The 14,536-nt window shown below is 37.2% G+C and overlaps 1 protein-coding gene across 4 annotated transcripts in view; it reads right to left on the bottom strand.

Annotated features, from left to right (window-relative positions):
• CDK17 (cyclin dependent kinase 17) overlaps positions 1 to 14,536 on the bottom strand; it is an 88,761-nt gene that overhangs the window by 13,697 nt on the left and 60,528 nt on the right. For all 4 annotated transcript variants that reach the window (XM_041474417.1, XM_041474420.1, XM_041474419.1 and 1 more), the window contains 2 exons: positions 4,337 to 4,462; positions 335 to 391 (listed from right to left, as the gene is read on the bottom strand). In XM_041474417.1, coding sequence (XP_041330351.1) covers positions 335 to 391; positions 4,337 to 4,462 — 183 coding nt within the window. The remainder of the gene's footprint in view (positions 1 to 334; positions 392 to 4,336; positions 4,463 to 14,536) is intronic.

The following is a 14,536-nucleotide window of genomic DNA, read 5'->3' as shown; positions in this document are numbered from 1 at the left end:
TAGTGTTATCATCAAAAACACACTGTTACCATCAAGAGAATGATTTTGTCTATCTGGAAAAAAAGCCAGCCTACAGAAGGTGGTCACAGCACACTTGCTAATGGAGTCTTGCTCTTCCCCAGCTCTGACAGCTTTCCTGCTTTATTTTTTCTTTTGCTTGCTTTTTATGCATAAACATTTGTATAATTGTGACATTGTTACACATGTTGAATATGTTTGGTTTACTGAAAAAGTAAATTTAACAGGTATTTTCAGGATCTGGAAAATTTCAGTTAAACTTGCACAAAATTTTACATAGGACATTGTCATCATTCCAAAAGAAAGCTATACGTACCTCTCCAAGCTTTTCTAACTTGATATAGGTTTCCATTTTTCCAAATCCAATTTCTGACTGCAATGAAAAGAAATGGTAAATTGATCACTGAAACCAAACACTTCATTTGTACATCATTTAATGAACAAGCTAAATTTAATTTCAGAAAATTACCTGACAATACTTGACTAACACTACACAACTCCAGTATTTTGAAAACAAATTAGCACATTTTGATATAAATGCATCCCAGCATCCAAGCCCAGTGCTCAGCCTGTTGGCCAGTCTACTGCGTATCCTGGAGGGATTGTGAACTGAGTTACGCTTAGACCAAAATCCCACTTTAACCCACCTCCTACTTGGGTTTTCTCCGCTCTTCTGATGTGATTACTACTACTGAGGTTGTTACAGCTTAAAGCATGGAAGTAATCTCAAACTAGGCCATCCTTTCTCTAGCTCAGCATAACCATGCTGCTGATTTTTTCAAAGCAATCTTATTTGTTTGCTACATTCAAGATCTTAGCTTCAAGTTTCCTCTTCCATTCTGACTTGCCAATGCCTTTTGGACTGAAACTTCAGCAAGAAAATCCCTAAGCATCATTCCTCAGCAAGCTTCAGCTTTGTCTCAGCAGTTTGCAATTCGTACCTGTTAACCTGTTAACTCCAAATCTTTGTGTACTTTACTTGGATTTATTTATTCATCCTCTCTTTTTCTGTCACCAACTTAGCTCTTCAATGCAAGCCAGAAGGGTGTGCCTGCTTATGTAACACATTTACTTCTGAACACTGTAAGATCATTACTCTTTTCCTGTTCAAATCCACTGCTACTCTCATATAACACAGTTATCTCTTACAATTATTTTCTCCTAAGACCACTGTGAATTACACCAAAGCTTTCTATTGTTCCTGCAGTGCTGAAACTCCTGAATGCTAAAAGTAAACATGCAAATGTGAATTCTTGAAACAATTTACAGAACACATATAGCCTGTACCCTGCCAAACCCCCAAACTTACAGGCTTCACGGGGTCATGCTTTACTGACAACTGAACACACACTGCAACAAGAGCCAGGTTTTCTCCCCAGCAGCACCCTCTCCCTTCATTTCATAGCTCTTCACTGGCTATTTCTTTCCAAGGAACAATCCTTTGACCCTAAGCTGTCTTCAGCACCTAGATCCAGAGGTCACACGCTGATTTGCTCCTAAAAATCTGATGGATTTTAAAATTTTCTACTATTTCATGGTAACACAAGGTAACATAAATACGGTTGACTATATTAAGATTTGAGAACAATATAATATGATGAGAAGAAATGTTTAATTAATACTTTGTTTTCAGAACAAATGTATGAAAATACATCTGAACTAAGAGTAAGATCTTGTCTTCATATATCTAGGGGGAAAAAATGGGTGCATAATTACATTCATATAACATTAAGAGCAATTCTGCTTCATTAAACTAGTGTTAGAACCGAAATGTTTTAGAACTGTATAAGGAGACTTTAGCATCACACACATTTAGGAGCTTGTCAAAGACAAACCCTTTATCTCAAAATACAATCAAAGTTGATATTTGCTACCCTTGTAGCTGCCGTGAGATTTTAAACATACCACTGATATAGGTACAATGTTAGCAAAATAAATATTATGTTTCCAAAGTGCATTTTGACCTAGTTAAACAAATATATCTTGAAGTGAGTATTAGATGGTATTAGAATTAAAAAGACAGGCGGCTTAGTTTATTGGAGAAACTAAAGAAGAATTCATAGCCATTGGTCTTGCTACCACCAGACAGTCTGGAATTTAAAAGCCAGATTTCTAAGAAACCTCAGTGTTTTTCATTAAGACTCACAAACTTATTATCTGTTTAATAGGAAAAATCATACAGTATTTCCTACATACAGAAGACAGATATTCTTCAAGATCTGCTTTACAATGTGTTTAAATTTTTGATCACATCTTGGTTCCTTGTCACTATTAAGAAAAAAAAGGTTTAAATTCCTCAAACTAAGATCAATTTCATTTTTAGTTCAAAATACTTTTGGAACTGTTTCATCTTTTTCTGCAATATGCATCTATCTTGCCTTACACAGAAAGACTGATGCACAGTATTTATGGTCTTTTACTTCTAGTGACTGTGCATGCAATACTGTACATGTATACAGAAAAAGGAATCACTGTAAAAACTAATTTTTCGCTTGTATTTCAAAGAAAAACACCAAACCTAAAGTATAACAAGTCCTCACCTGGTACTTTTGATAGCCTTTTCCCTTTGATCCCTATTAAGTCTTGAAAAGAGACATGCCTTTGAAGCAGAGCACAATACTCATCTATTGTAAGTAGAACACTGCTAGCAGGCAACAACAGTTTAAGAACAGTGAGTCCTTGGCTTTCATTTTTGAAAGCTTAGCTTGAAATCATAGCAAATGCATACCTGCATTCCACAGCAGTGCTGGCAGGTTTCATTTTGGACTTTAAAGCCTTTAAAAATGAAATAATTTTAAAAGGCGAAACAAAACAACCTTGTGATGGGAAGCTGATTCCAAGCACACACCACATTCATTAGAGGGCACTGTTTTTCTGTCAGTCTTCTCAGAGGTAAAGAAGAGAGAACTTCAACTGCTCTCAGGGGTCACCGTTAAATGAGCAAGGGAATTCAGATTTACAGGAAAACTTCTCCCAAATACTTAACTATACTGGCAAGGTTCTACTGAAAAGGTATTGTGCCCAGCATCTGAAGAGAGGTTTAGGGAAGTCTATTCCTCAGTTCCATGCTACAGCAGCAACTAAGTGGTGAATGAGCAACAAAATTCTGGCACAAGTATTTAAGCCTGACACATTATCATTACTTCCAGAGATTCACTCAAATATTTTCTATTTTTAAAATACTGTTTTTGCAAAAGGTGGCATGCAGATCAGAGCTTTATTAGTCCAGCACACTATTTTTTTTTCTTTCAGGGTAAAATACTCAAACACTGCTTTGTTATATACCTTATTCACAATGAATAAAGATATTTTACAGTCAATAAACCTATTTCACTATATGCACTTTCCTATTTCTTTTTCAGTAAATAAGTAATTAAATCAAGGAAACAACAATGTGCACTTCATAAACCTATTCAGAATTTCTGTGACGAATTTGTCACCAATGAATTTACTCAGTATGTCAGTACCAGTCTAGCAGTTCTTTAAGATCTCAACACTAAAGAACACTGATAGCTGAAACTATGACTGAAACACATCAATTTTTAAAAAAATGAGACAATGTTTTTTTATTATTCCAGGGATGTGCATGATTTATATGTACAAATATCCAAGTTTTCTAGCACTTATACTCTAATTATAGTATAGGAATACTCATTCTGTCACCTCCAAGGAAAAGACTTATTTTTTCAAGTAACCATTAATCCAGAAAGGTATGTGTGAATTTATTCCTTCATTCTTTTAAGAAATAACATGTGCTTTAAAAAAGAAAACAAAAAAACAAAAAAACAAAAACCCCAAAAAAAAAAAAAAAAAAAAAAAACCCAAAAAAAAAAAAAAAACCACTTCACAAAACACCCACAATTGTCTTCACAGCAATTCTGAGAAAAAAATTGCTAACAAATGCAAAAAGAGCAGTGAGGAGGACCTGCCTTTATATTATGCTGCTTAGGGCCTTCCTACCAAATCACGAGGGGACCCAGCCTTGACCTAAGACTGTGTGGCCTATTTGCTCAAACAGATCATCCCTGCTCTAAAAAGCAGAAGGATTTAAGCATGTACTTTGGGAGTTGAGTTTAGCCACTGATTTTAATAGGCCAAGACCTTCACTGAGAAATACGAGAGCAAAGAGTTAGCAGAAGAAAAATTATTCAAAATGTGAAGTTCTTAACTGGATTTTGACAAATACATGCTGATGATCAGGAATAAAAAGTCCAAGCGGAAATGAAGCTGAAATACACCTATGGAATACTGGGCTGTGTGTTCAGTGGATTCTGAAGCCCTGAGAGGCTGGCTAGAAAGGCAGGCGCATCACACTTACTAGGGATGCCCGACGAGAACGCCGGCTCATGGGCTGGTCGAAGGGCGGGCTGTTAATCTGCAGCTTCTCCAGGTAGCCATCGGGTATCCGGATGTCAGCAGGCAGCGACAAGCGCTTGTTCAAATCCTGCAGCAAATAATGTTAGAAAGAGAAGGGACAAGTCGAATTCAGAATTTCCCAAAACATGTAACATCTGCAATGTTACTATAGAAAACTGAAATATTTATACAATGAAAAATAATCTCACAAAAATGGTTTTAAAAGCATATTCTCTTCTTAAAATACCTCAACTTGCTTACATAACAGGTTAAAAAACCTGTGCAAACTTATTACTCTGACAGAGGAATGAAATATTAAAATGCAAATAACTACATTGTGGGTAAATGTATTGAGTTTACTCAAATAGTTATAGAGACCTGGAATATCAGAAACTAAGAATTCAGAGACTTGTGGATGCATTTCTTTTCATACAGCAGTTACTTTAGTATAAGAAGAGGTTTCCATAATTCAAAATGTATCACCCTCTCTTTCTCTCAACTCCAAAAAAGCTACAAACTTAGTCTATTTTTTCCAGTCTAACAAAACAGAATCACTTCATTATTAGAGCCAATTATTACAAATATTATTGCATTTTTAAATTTATGTAATTTGTAAATTATGTAAAAATGATGTTAAAATATTACATTATTATATTCGTATATTTGTGACTCTTTACTACAGGATCTTTCTAAAATGAAAATGCTATTACATGAAAGCTATTTTCTCTGCATCACTTTCTGTTTTTCCCTAGTAAAGTTTTCCAGCAAAAACATACATTATTTCTAAGACAAGAGGGAAACAAAATCACTTCATTTTTTTACCAAATGGGAGGGGGTGAAAGAAGATTTGTTTCTGCACATTGTTTTTATTTTCAGTTTGGCTTAAATCTCAAACATGGCAAGAAACACAAATATTAAATATTGTCTCAAAATGGCCAGTCACCATCTCACGAGACTCACAAGAAATGTAAGTAAGTCATTTCTGAAACAGCAGGAATTGTTTTTCAGTGTAGGTAGTTTATCCAAGTAAAGAAAGTCATGCTCAACATCAAAGTGCACAATCCACCCCCAGAGATCATACCCTGAAGCTGAGGACATCTCTGGAGGCACCACTGTTTTCACACTTTTCTCCAGCACAAGAGTAACTCTGTATTTCTGCTGGTAGACCTGAGATTTAATCAATAAAGACCTGGGGGCAGTAAACCCTTCTTGAAGGTACTCTTGTGTCTTACCTATCACCTCCAGCTGGGCATCCTGAGCTAACACAAATGTTGGCAGCTACATCCCTGTTTGGTTCCCCTCAGGCTTGACCATGTGCTTCTACTCATGTCTGCAGCAGCTTTGAACTATTTCAGCATGCTAAATAATCAAGAAACTCTCAGGCAAAGTGCATAGCTTCCTGCCAGCTTTGTGCTCCAACCAGGTTCAGTGTAAGGTCAGACAAGCTCACAGCCTGAATGCAGGGCAAGGGAGGCACAGCAGGACAAGCCCGGGAAGCCGGCAGCTAAATTGGCTTAGGTTGACAAAGAACTGGATCTTCAGACTTTTCAAGACTTGAGATCTTGGTGAACAACTTGCTAAGCTTTCAGTGATGAGAATGTATTTGAACCGTGTATATACATGACCTGTACACATACCTGGAGCAAAGGCTGAGCAGAAAACAGCCGTTAAAGAGACAGACTTTGAAATACCTAGGTAATTTGGGAATCACTTGAATCTCAGGCAGGACTGAAGTGCTAATATATATCTCCCTGGATGATTTACATATGCTATTCACGATGGCTACCCCATACAGGCAGAAATTTTTGAATAGAGGCCAGCAAAGCACGAATTTCTGGCAGCTGATCCTCCTGCTCTCCTTTTGCTTCTCACACGTCCTTAGGTACAGAGCACAAAGCCTGTTAGCTTCTGCTTTGCTGCCCAACATGAGCTTCTTTGCACAACTGGAAAAATCGGTGTCAATTTTTTACCTAGTACAGAATTTTTAAACTGTCTTTAAACAAAAAAAGTGCTGTTCACAGAACGGCAGCTTTGACCAACATTTTGAAACTAAATTAAAAGAAAACAGAGTATGGCTCCATTCTGGCATACTTTCTGGTTTATTAACTCATTTTCAACTTGCATATTTTAAATTTTTTAAAACACTGGCAATTGTAAAACTGCCTGTGTGGTTTTTGGGAGAGTGGTAGAAGCAACAAATAGGACCTGTAGGCATTCCCTAGAGTAAAACAGTTCCTTTTCCTTTTAGTATTTTCCACTACAGTATTTTCCTTCTTTTTGCCAGGCTCTGCTAATGCCTCTCTCCCACTGAAGAGGGTTTCAGGTCACGGAAAAAAGCCCAATATATCCTATAATCTACAGCATTCTTCAGAAAATTCTGGTAGCTGTTCACAACAGTTAAGCACAAAGGAAGGCATGCCATGTTGACTTAAAGAAAGCAGCTTTGACATCTCTTGGAGAGTAAAACCATGAAACTGCTGGAACAAGACAGGGATGACAGGAAAAGGATCAGCATCAGTCTCTATCTCACCTTCCTAATGTAATCCCACATCAGCACTGGGCCAATATAGTGGCTTTTTGCTTTTATTCTGATGGCTCAAGAACAATTTGAAAAACACCAAAAGAACAAAAGAAAATAAAAGTGAGCTGAGTTTTTCAATGTAACTTCCTGAACTAAACAGATACCACCACTATACTATAATCTCTGTGACAAAATAGCTTTTACCTACTCTTACCTACTAACTCTTGTGGCACAGAAACCTGTTCTAGTGCTCTCACTGTGACATAGTCCCACTGTCCTTGTTAACAGGAGTGTTTATAGGGATTTTAACAGAAAATGTTTACAGGGATGTTGAAGTTACGGACCTCAACTCAAAGCCTCAAGAAATACTGACCTGATAGTGTCCCAGAGCTCTCCATATGCATGCTCTCTCCACTCACAGCACTCATGGCTGGCACAGCTGAATTGGTGCTTCAAACTCACCTTCATAGCCTCCAAAGAAGCATTCTCAAGCATACAAAGTTGATGGGTATATAAGAAGAAGGAAGCAAAGGAAGCCTTTAGGGCTGCAATGGCTATTTGAAAATAATGCCATTTAGTGTGCACTGTGCCTGCCATCAGTGAACATGCACCTTTTCACATGGAATGCGAGGGAAACAAAGCAAGTCTAAGATTCCACACAGTTGCAAAGAATCCCTTACTTTGAAGCCCAGCTATCAAAGAAACAAGATACAAATATTTTAGACATGGAAAATATGATGTTGCGAGGTAGATGTAATTCTATTAGTGAATTCCTATTCCTTCATTCTCAAAGAATTTCTATTCCTTCATTCTCAAAACCTCTGCCTATGCCATTTTTGCAACAGGCCCTATGACTTTACTTCAGAGATTCATGTGACATCCTCAGTTATAAACCAAGACCTTCAGCTGCACACTTCCATTTGGTGCTCCACAGCAGGTAGTACAGTCTGAGTCCAAGTACTTACTGCTGCAAAGGCCAAAATCTGTTCCAATTTGGGTAAACCCCCAAAACCAGTAATCCACTTTTACATAAAACAACAACCCTCATCTCCATCCTCTGCAATGTCTTTCTTTAAAAAAACCCTGATCAACACACTCCAACTTAAAAAGGAGACATTTTTTTAGAATTAGAATGCCTGATGTTTGTAATATTTATTTCCCCACATTTGTAATGTAGTAGACAATATATGACAGCAACTGCTCTTTTTTTCTCCCCTCAGAAAAAAAAAAAAAAAGAGTACTAAGTGCTGAAAGCCTAAATTTTTGCCATGCTATAAATAAAATCAAAACAGTACCTATTCTCCTTAACTTTCTTGAGCCAAAGAAAGGCTCTTTTCTGTGAGAAAACCATAATGATTTCATGGAAACTGCAGTAGGTAGTTTATAGATTTTTCCTCCTAATGATTTACACTACAATACTTCCAAAACTCATGCTTATTTGGCTATGTCACAATGTCAACCAAGCCAAGATTGCCTTTTTAAAACCATACATTAAAATTGCTATCTACCAGCCAGAAACCTTTTATGACACCAATATTTGAAAGATTATGGAATTACATATAATAAGTCTTCTTTGTATTACAATTTTCCTTTACCTAACTCCCTAAAATAGACAAAATAGAAGAAAGTAATTTAGACTACAAACCCAAATACCTGAAAGAAGGAAATTATTATATTGTATTTGTCTGTACCCGCTTAATTTCTCCCAGTTTTTGCAATAATTGAAGCAACCACCTCTTGGGAAAAGCAAGCAATTATAATTAAATGCTATACAGTAACACGAAAGGGGATTCATTAGATGTGCATGAGAGGAATAAGCAGAACGTTTCCTAGTGGCTAAATAGAAAAACTGGAAACTAAAATTACATCAGTCTGACACAGTTGAAAAACCCAGTTAAATTAACTGAGATAATGTTAAAAGAAAAGCAAGAACCTACCACACACCCACCAATTTTGAGCCTTAACTGCTCAAGACCAGGCAGCCTGCTGACACTCGGGCAGCCTGGTCATCCAACAACGGCAGCAGGACACCTGCTCTCCCACTGTGGGCCGACCCTGGTGACCAGTCTTCACCCAGTGGAGCGCTCACTTTCTGCTCCCACGAAACGCAGAGAAGACTGAAGGATGGCGAGGAGACTTGTGAGTGTAGGTAACAGCAGTTTAACACGGAAAGCAAAAGCTGCATGCCCTAGCAGAATGGGAAAAGGAACTGATTCACAGGCTCCTCTCAGCACGCAGGTGTCCAACGGCTTCCCAGAAAGCCGGGCTTCAGCATGCACATGGCTCAAGAAGTGGAAGACAAATGCCACAGCCACAAATGTCCTCCTTCCTCCCTCCTGCTCCAGCTTTTATTTTTTGCCGAGTGCCATGCCAGATGGCACAGAATAGCCCTTTGGCCAGCTGGGTCAGCTGTCAAGCCCAGGGGAATGAACCTGTTTCCCTGCTGGTGCTGAGCAGCCTTTAGGGCGAGTCTGGCCTTGGTGTAGGAAGCCTGGGCCTGCCCGTTCCATGAAGTTGCCATCTCCGCTCCCTCTGCTGCTCCTGCAGCCACCCCAGGCAACCCTGCCATGGCTGCTTCACCAGCAGCAAAACCTGCTCCTCTAAACCACATGGCTTGCTGCTGTTTTGGTGTCACACCAGGCTGGAGGGCCAGCAACAGCAGGAAAGAGATTTTTAAGAATTTCCAATTGTCTTAAATCTCTGTGGAATTCTGTGAAGCAATGAGAGACTTTCTGGACAGAGGACTTTGTTCACACTTATTTCAATGATCAACTGAATATAATGACCTGCTAGCACTTCCCATAGAAAAGAAAAAACTAAAAAACTTAAACCAAGGTATAAAATACCTTGCTACAATGCTGTTTAAAGAAGTCACAAGGAAAGATGTAAAATTAATGGCAGCACTGAATTTTCCCTATGCTCTTTGAGACTGTCAACACTACAAAGTTAAAAGTCCTTTTTTAACACTAATTTTGCATCCCTTCATAAATCTTCTAAATTTTTGAAGGTAGTAAATTAGAGCAACTCCCTATGTTATTTTATATATCCTTTTTTAAGAACAACAGATCTGTAAGCGGTGTACACAGACCATCAACTCTTAAGAGAGAGAATCTGGGTACACTACTTATAACTCTTAAGAAGCAAGGGTTTACTGGAATGCAAAACCTTAGCTTTTAGGGGCAACAAAATACTTCAGGTAAAACAAATAATCTTTTAGAGAATTAAAACTATATTATTTTCTTGTATTTCACTTAAGATTTATTTTTCCAAATGAGGTCTAATTTATGAAAAAGCTTTTGTCAATTCATAGCATTTTCTAGTTAATTCTTTTATGCTTAGCTTTAGGGGCAACTTGCAAAAAAATACATCAGTATTCAATAAATGTGCTACTCTAAATGATCACATACCTATGGTTAACTGTTTGTTATTTAATGAGCTATTTTTTGATCCAGTTCCAGATTATACTCTGGAGAACATATTCAGCCACCATTTGATTTGTTAGGGGAACTGGAATGCTTGTGGCATTTTCCTCCTCCTTCTAAACTTAAAACCACATTTTCTACCCTCATATGCAATGCTTATTCTCAGTTTTGCTTTACTACTGGTATTACTGGCAGAGAAATGCATCTATTTTTATAATTTGTCTGAAGTGAGTTTCACATCTGTCCTACTGTGCCTCATGGCAGATAAACATGTAAGCACTTGTGACAATAACACCACTTTGTTTTCCGTGGAGATAAACTACCCTAACTTGTGTTTATCTTTGTCATCTATCTCTAATGCCAGCCACAGCAAATGCTCTAAGAAGAGCCACACTTTGTCCAGCCTTTTCTTTCATCTGGCTAACATCCAACTGTGTTGCTGTAACTTGATGTGGAAGTTCTGTCTACCACTGACTACTTATGCTTAGGCACAAGAAAAGGAGGCAGGAATTCCAACTTAAATTGTGCAGGTTCTGTGAGCTGAGGAATTTGACATTTTACGTAAACAAACCTGTCTTCTAAATGAACAACAAACAAACAAAATACAACCCTGCCCCCAAACTTGGCCTGTTTTCCACACATATAAGTAAATTCCAAAAATCCTAATTTTTTTTATTTCACTACCTCTGGTCATCTTCTGGATGGCCTAAAATACTACTGCAAACATCAGCTTCTTCACTTGCCACCCATAGTAAATCATTCACAAGACTTTAATACTAGAATTTTGTTACCTCATTCTGTTTTTCACCTCTGACTGTCAACTTTTTCCTTAGCTACCTGTCCTCTTTTCCTATTTCCATAATACACACTTACCAGCTCTACTGCCTTTTATAATTGCCTGACTTGAACATTTAATACTACGTAGTGCCACACTGTGACACTTTCCAGGAAGTCTAATTCCTGACCAACAGATAATTTTCACTCCTCTTCAACCCTGTCAAAAAAATAAACTTATTTTTATTTGTGGAAAGAACACTGTTAACACCTTCCACTTTAAATCAGGTATCATAGCAAAAAAACTTGTGGGTTTTGTTAATTCACCTTTTTTTTTGGCCAAGATGCACTATACATTTCAGTTAATTTCACTGAAGTTGATAAAGATGATTCTAACTCAGGATAGACAATTTCTGAACTTTACATATTAAAACTGCTCTAAAAAGAAGTAACTTGAAACATTCACATTTTTTATGTGAAGTTTGTCTGTCTTCTGGCAAGTCATTATGTCTTTGACTTACATAGCACATTTAGAAAAGAAACACTAATATTTATGATGAAACAGAAAAAAATATCGTTAAACACAAAAAATACATAACCAGAAAATTGCCCCAAGGAAGGCTTTGTTGAGGTCTTCCCAGTCCAATTTTAACTACACTACAAAAAGCAAAAAATGAAAACCAGACTACTTTTATTTTTAACCTGTAACAAATGTGCCAGTTTGCAGAGCGCTCCTTTCTTGCTCCAACAGTAAGTCTCTCTTGTACCTACTGGACTACTAGTGCTGCTGATCTTTGAACTGATAGGCCATTTCAGACTGTTACCACACTCACAACTGCAACTGCAGCAAGAGAAGGAAGGTTTGTGTGTCCTGTCAGAAAAACTTGAAGGGAAAGCCTTGATAAACATCAGCCTCAGTTCTCTCTTACTGAACGTTTAATTTTGCAAACCTAGCAGCTGAGTATCTCCAAAGCCATTATTTCATTGCCTGTGGCCAGATGTTCCCATTGCTTTCGGAGGAGAAAGGGCTGGGTGCAAGAAAGTCTCATAACTACCCCTTCCAAACAAAGGAACTAATAATTCACTGATACAAGGTAAGGAGCCAAGGGGAGTAGGAAGCTGTCTCTGTCACTGGATGACACAAACTATACTGCCAAGCTGCAATCATGATACACCAATCCTTATTGCTTTGGCTATTCCGTTTATTGGTGAGCTACATTTCCAGACCAACCATTACTTAGGTATGTACTTACTACATGGCAACAGACAACTTGCTGGTCACTCCTCCCTTAAATTTTAGTTTATCTTTTAAGAGCTGATTCTGCTAAATTCCATCCATGAAATTTTGTTACAGCCCCACAAAGGAAAAACAATTGTTCTTCTAAGTCTACAGACATCAGTCTGAAGGCCAAACAATTCACTGTAGATCAAATGAAAATGCTCTTTTTATAAGCATGGGTCTGAATTAGTCTTCTCACCAGCTTTAGTGAGCACCAGTGAGACATCTCAGCTGCAACCACAGGCTGCTCACTAGTAACTCATTGTGCTTTTGTTCACTGGAGAATGCTTAATGACATCTAAGATACTGCATCATATAACCCTCTGTGCAACACAATTCAACTTCACTACATGCCTACTGTAAAAGAACCTCCAAAACCAACTGAATTTTTACACTATTCTTTCCTTGCATATTTTAACTAAGAATGCGTATTATGTGCTACCTCACGGTACACAAAGCAAACAAATTCATTTTAAGACATTAGCTTGTGCCAGTAAGAATTTAAACATTCTAATATACAACTCTTAAACATGTATTTACTGAATCATTTTAGTATCAGATACCATGTGGAGTTTTTTTCTGAAGGTCGCCTTATCAAACTTCAGTGCATTTTTTTCAAATGACAGCGCAGTTGAAGCCAACTGGATCCTCTACAGAATTATGACATAAAAGACTGCTAGAGGCAAAAATAAATATATAAAAAACCCCAAAAAACCAACCCCAAACCAGAGAACATTTTTGTAAAAAACTATTATTTGGTTACAGCTCTGTAGACCTTCAAGGTCTCTAAGAAAAACACCAGCATACACATGCACCAAAAGAAACCTATAGCATCCTTGCAGCACTCTATTTTAATACCTTTATAAATAGGCTTCAATTGCTGTAGCCAAAAAGACTATTTTAACAGCTGGGATGAGTTATCTATACTGGTATTCCTTATATGTATATAAAGCCATCATCATTCCCCCACACAACTGACAGGTTTAGCTATAATTTCATTATGATGCATAAAGTGCATTTTTTTCTGCGTTAGCAGCGTGATTTCTATATGAATATTAGATTTTTCCTTTATACTTGAAAGTTGTTATTGTTACAATTTTACTGGAAACATTAAACCACAATTATTCAATTACTTTTCTGCTGAATTTGAGGAAAGGGTAATCAAAAAACTTCTTCTGTTAGCAGCAATAATGAAAATACAATCTTAAGATCCATCTACAAAGGATCACTGCTAGATCTCACACCACAAATCCATGCGGGTTTTCAGCAAGTCTGTTGAAATGCAGCACAATTTAAGAAAGCATCAATTTTGAGTACTGAACCAAGGGGCTTTTTTACATTTGGGACAGAATTGACCCTAAATACAGTGGAATTCATTAATCAATTAAATCAAAAGGTTTTTTTCCAAATATGCCAATCGAGTACAGAAAGCACTTTCAGGGATTTTATCATGAGACTGAGCCCACAGGCCATTTCAGACTCAGAAGAAATACCAGTGACCACAGACAATGCATGTTGTCTGCCTCCTGCCCAACATAACACAGCTTGTCAGATTGGATTTTGACATGCCAGGCAAAGACAAGGAGCCAAGTGCAATAAGTGAAATATTATTATTATTATTATTACAAATTCTAGGGTTAAATCTCTGGTTTGGGACTAGGTGTCACATTTTCCCAGAATATCTACTATCACCAATCAACAAAGCAAGGACTTGACTGCCAGTAGCTGAAGAAGGTTATTGCCAATATCTACAGTAGCTATGGCCCTCAAATAAGAATGTAAAATAAATAATATAAAAATGAGAAAAATAAAATTACAGAAATATAATAAATATAAAAATTAAAATAATAGAAACCAGTATTGCAAACAGATATCTTTGTTTTTATTTATTTTAGCACCATGAAAAACTTAGGAAATGTGCTAAGCGTCTTTTCAGTAGTATTTGCAACAATTACTATTTTTGAAGGCACCTAATTAGAATTACAGGCCAATAGGTTTTTTAAAGCAGGCAAAAATACGAATTCTGAACACTTTCTTTGTCAAAATACTTTCAGTGAGAACTTCCATTTCATGGATATGCTGTTTAGGCTACCAACTAGCTGAAAAAAACCTGCTCTTTCGCACATTTTTAAAAAAAAACCCACAGGTTGTTATTTTATTTACTTT

Source organism: Pyrgilauda ruficollis, unplaced genomic scaffold, assembly GCF_017590135.1.
Source record: "Pyrgilauda ruficollis isolate IOZ18807 unplaced genomic scaffold, ASM1759013v1 scaffold32, whole genome shotgun sequence".
NCBI lineage: Eukaryota > Metazoa > Chordata > Aves > Passeriformes > Passeridae > Pyrgilauda > Pyrgilauda ruficollis.
Note: the sequence above shows the minus strand (reverse complement) of the source record. Positions and strands in the feature narration are given on the sequence as shown.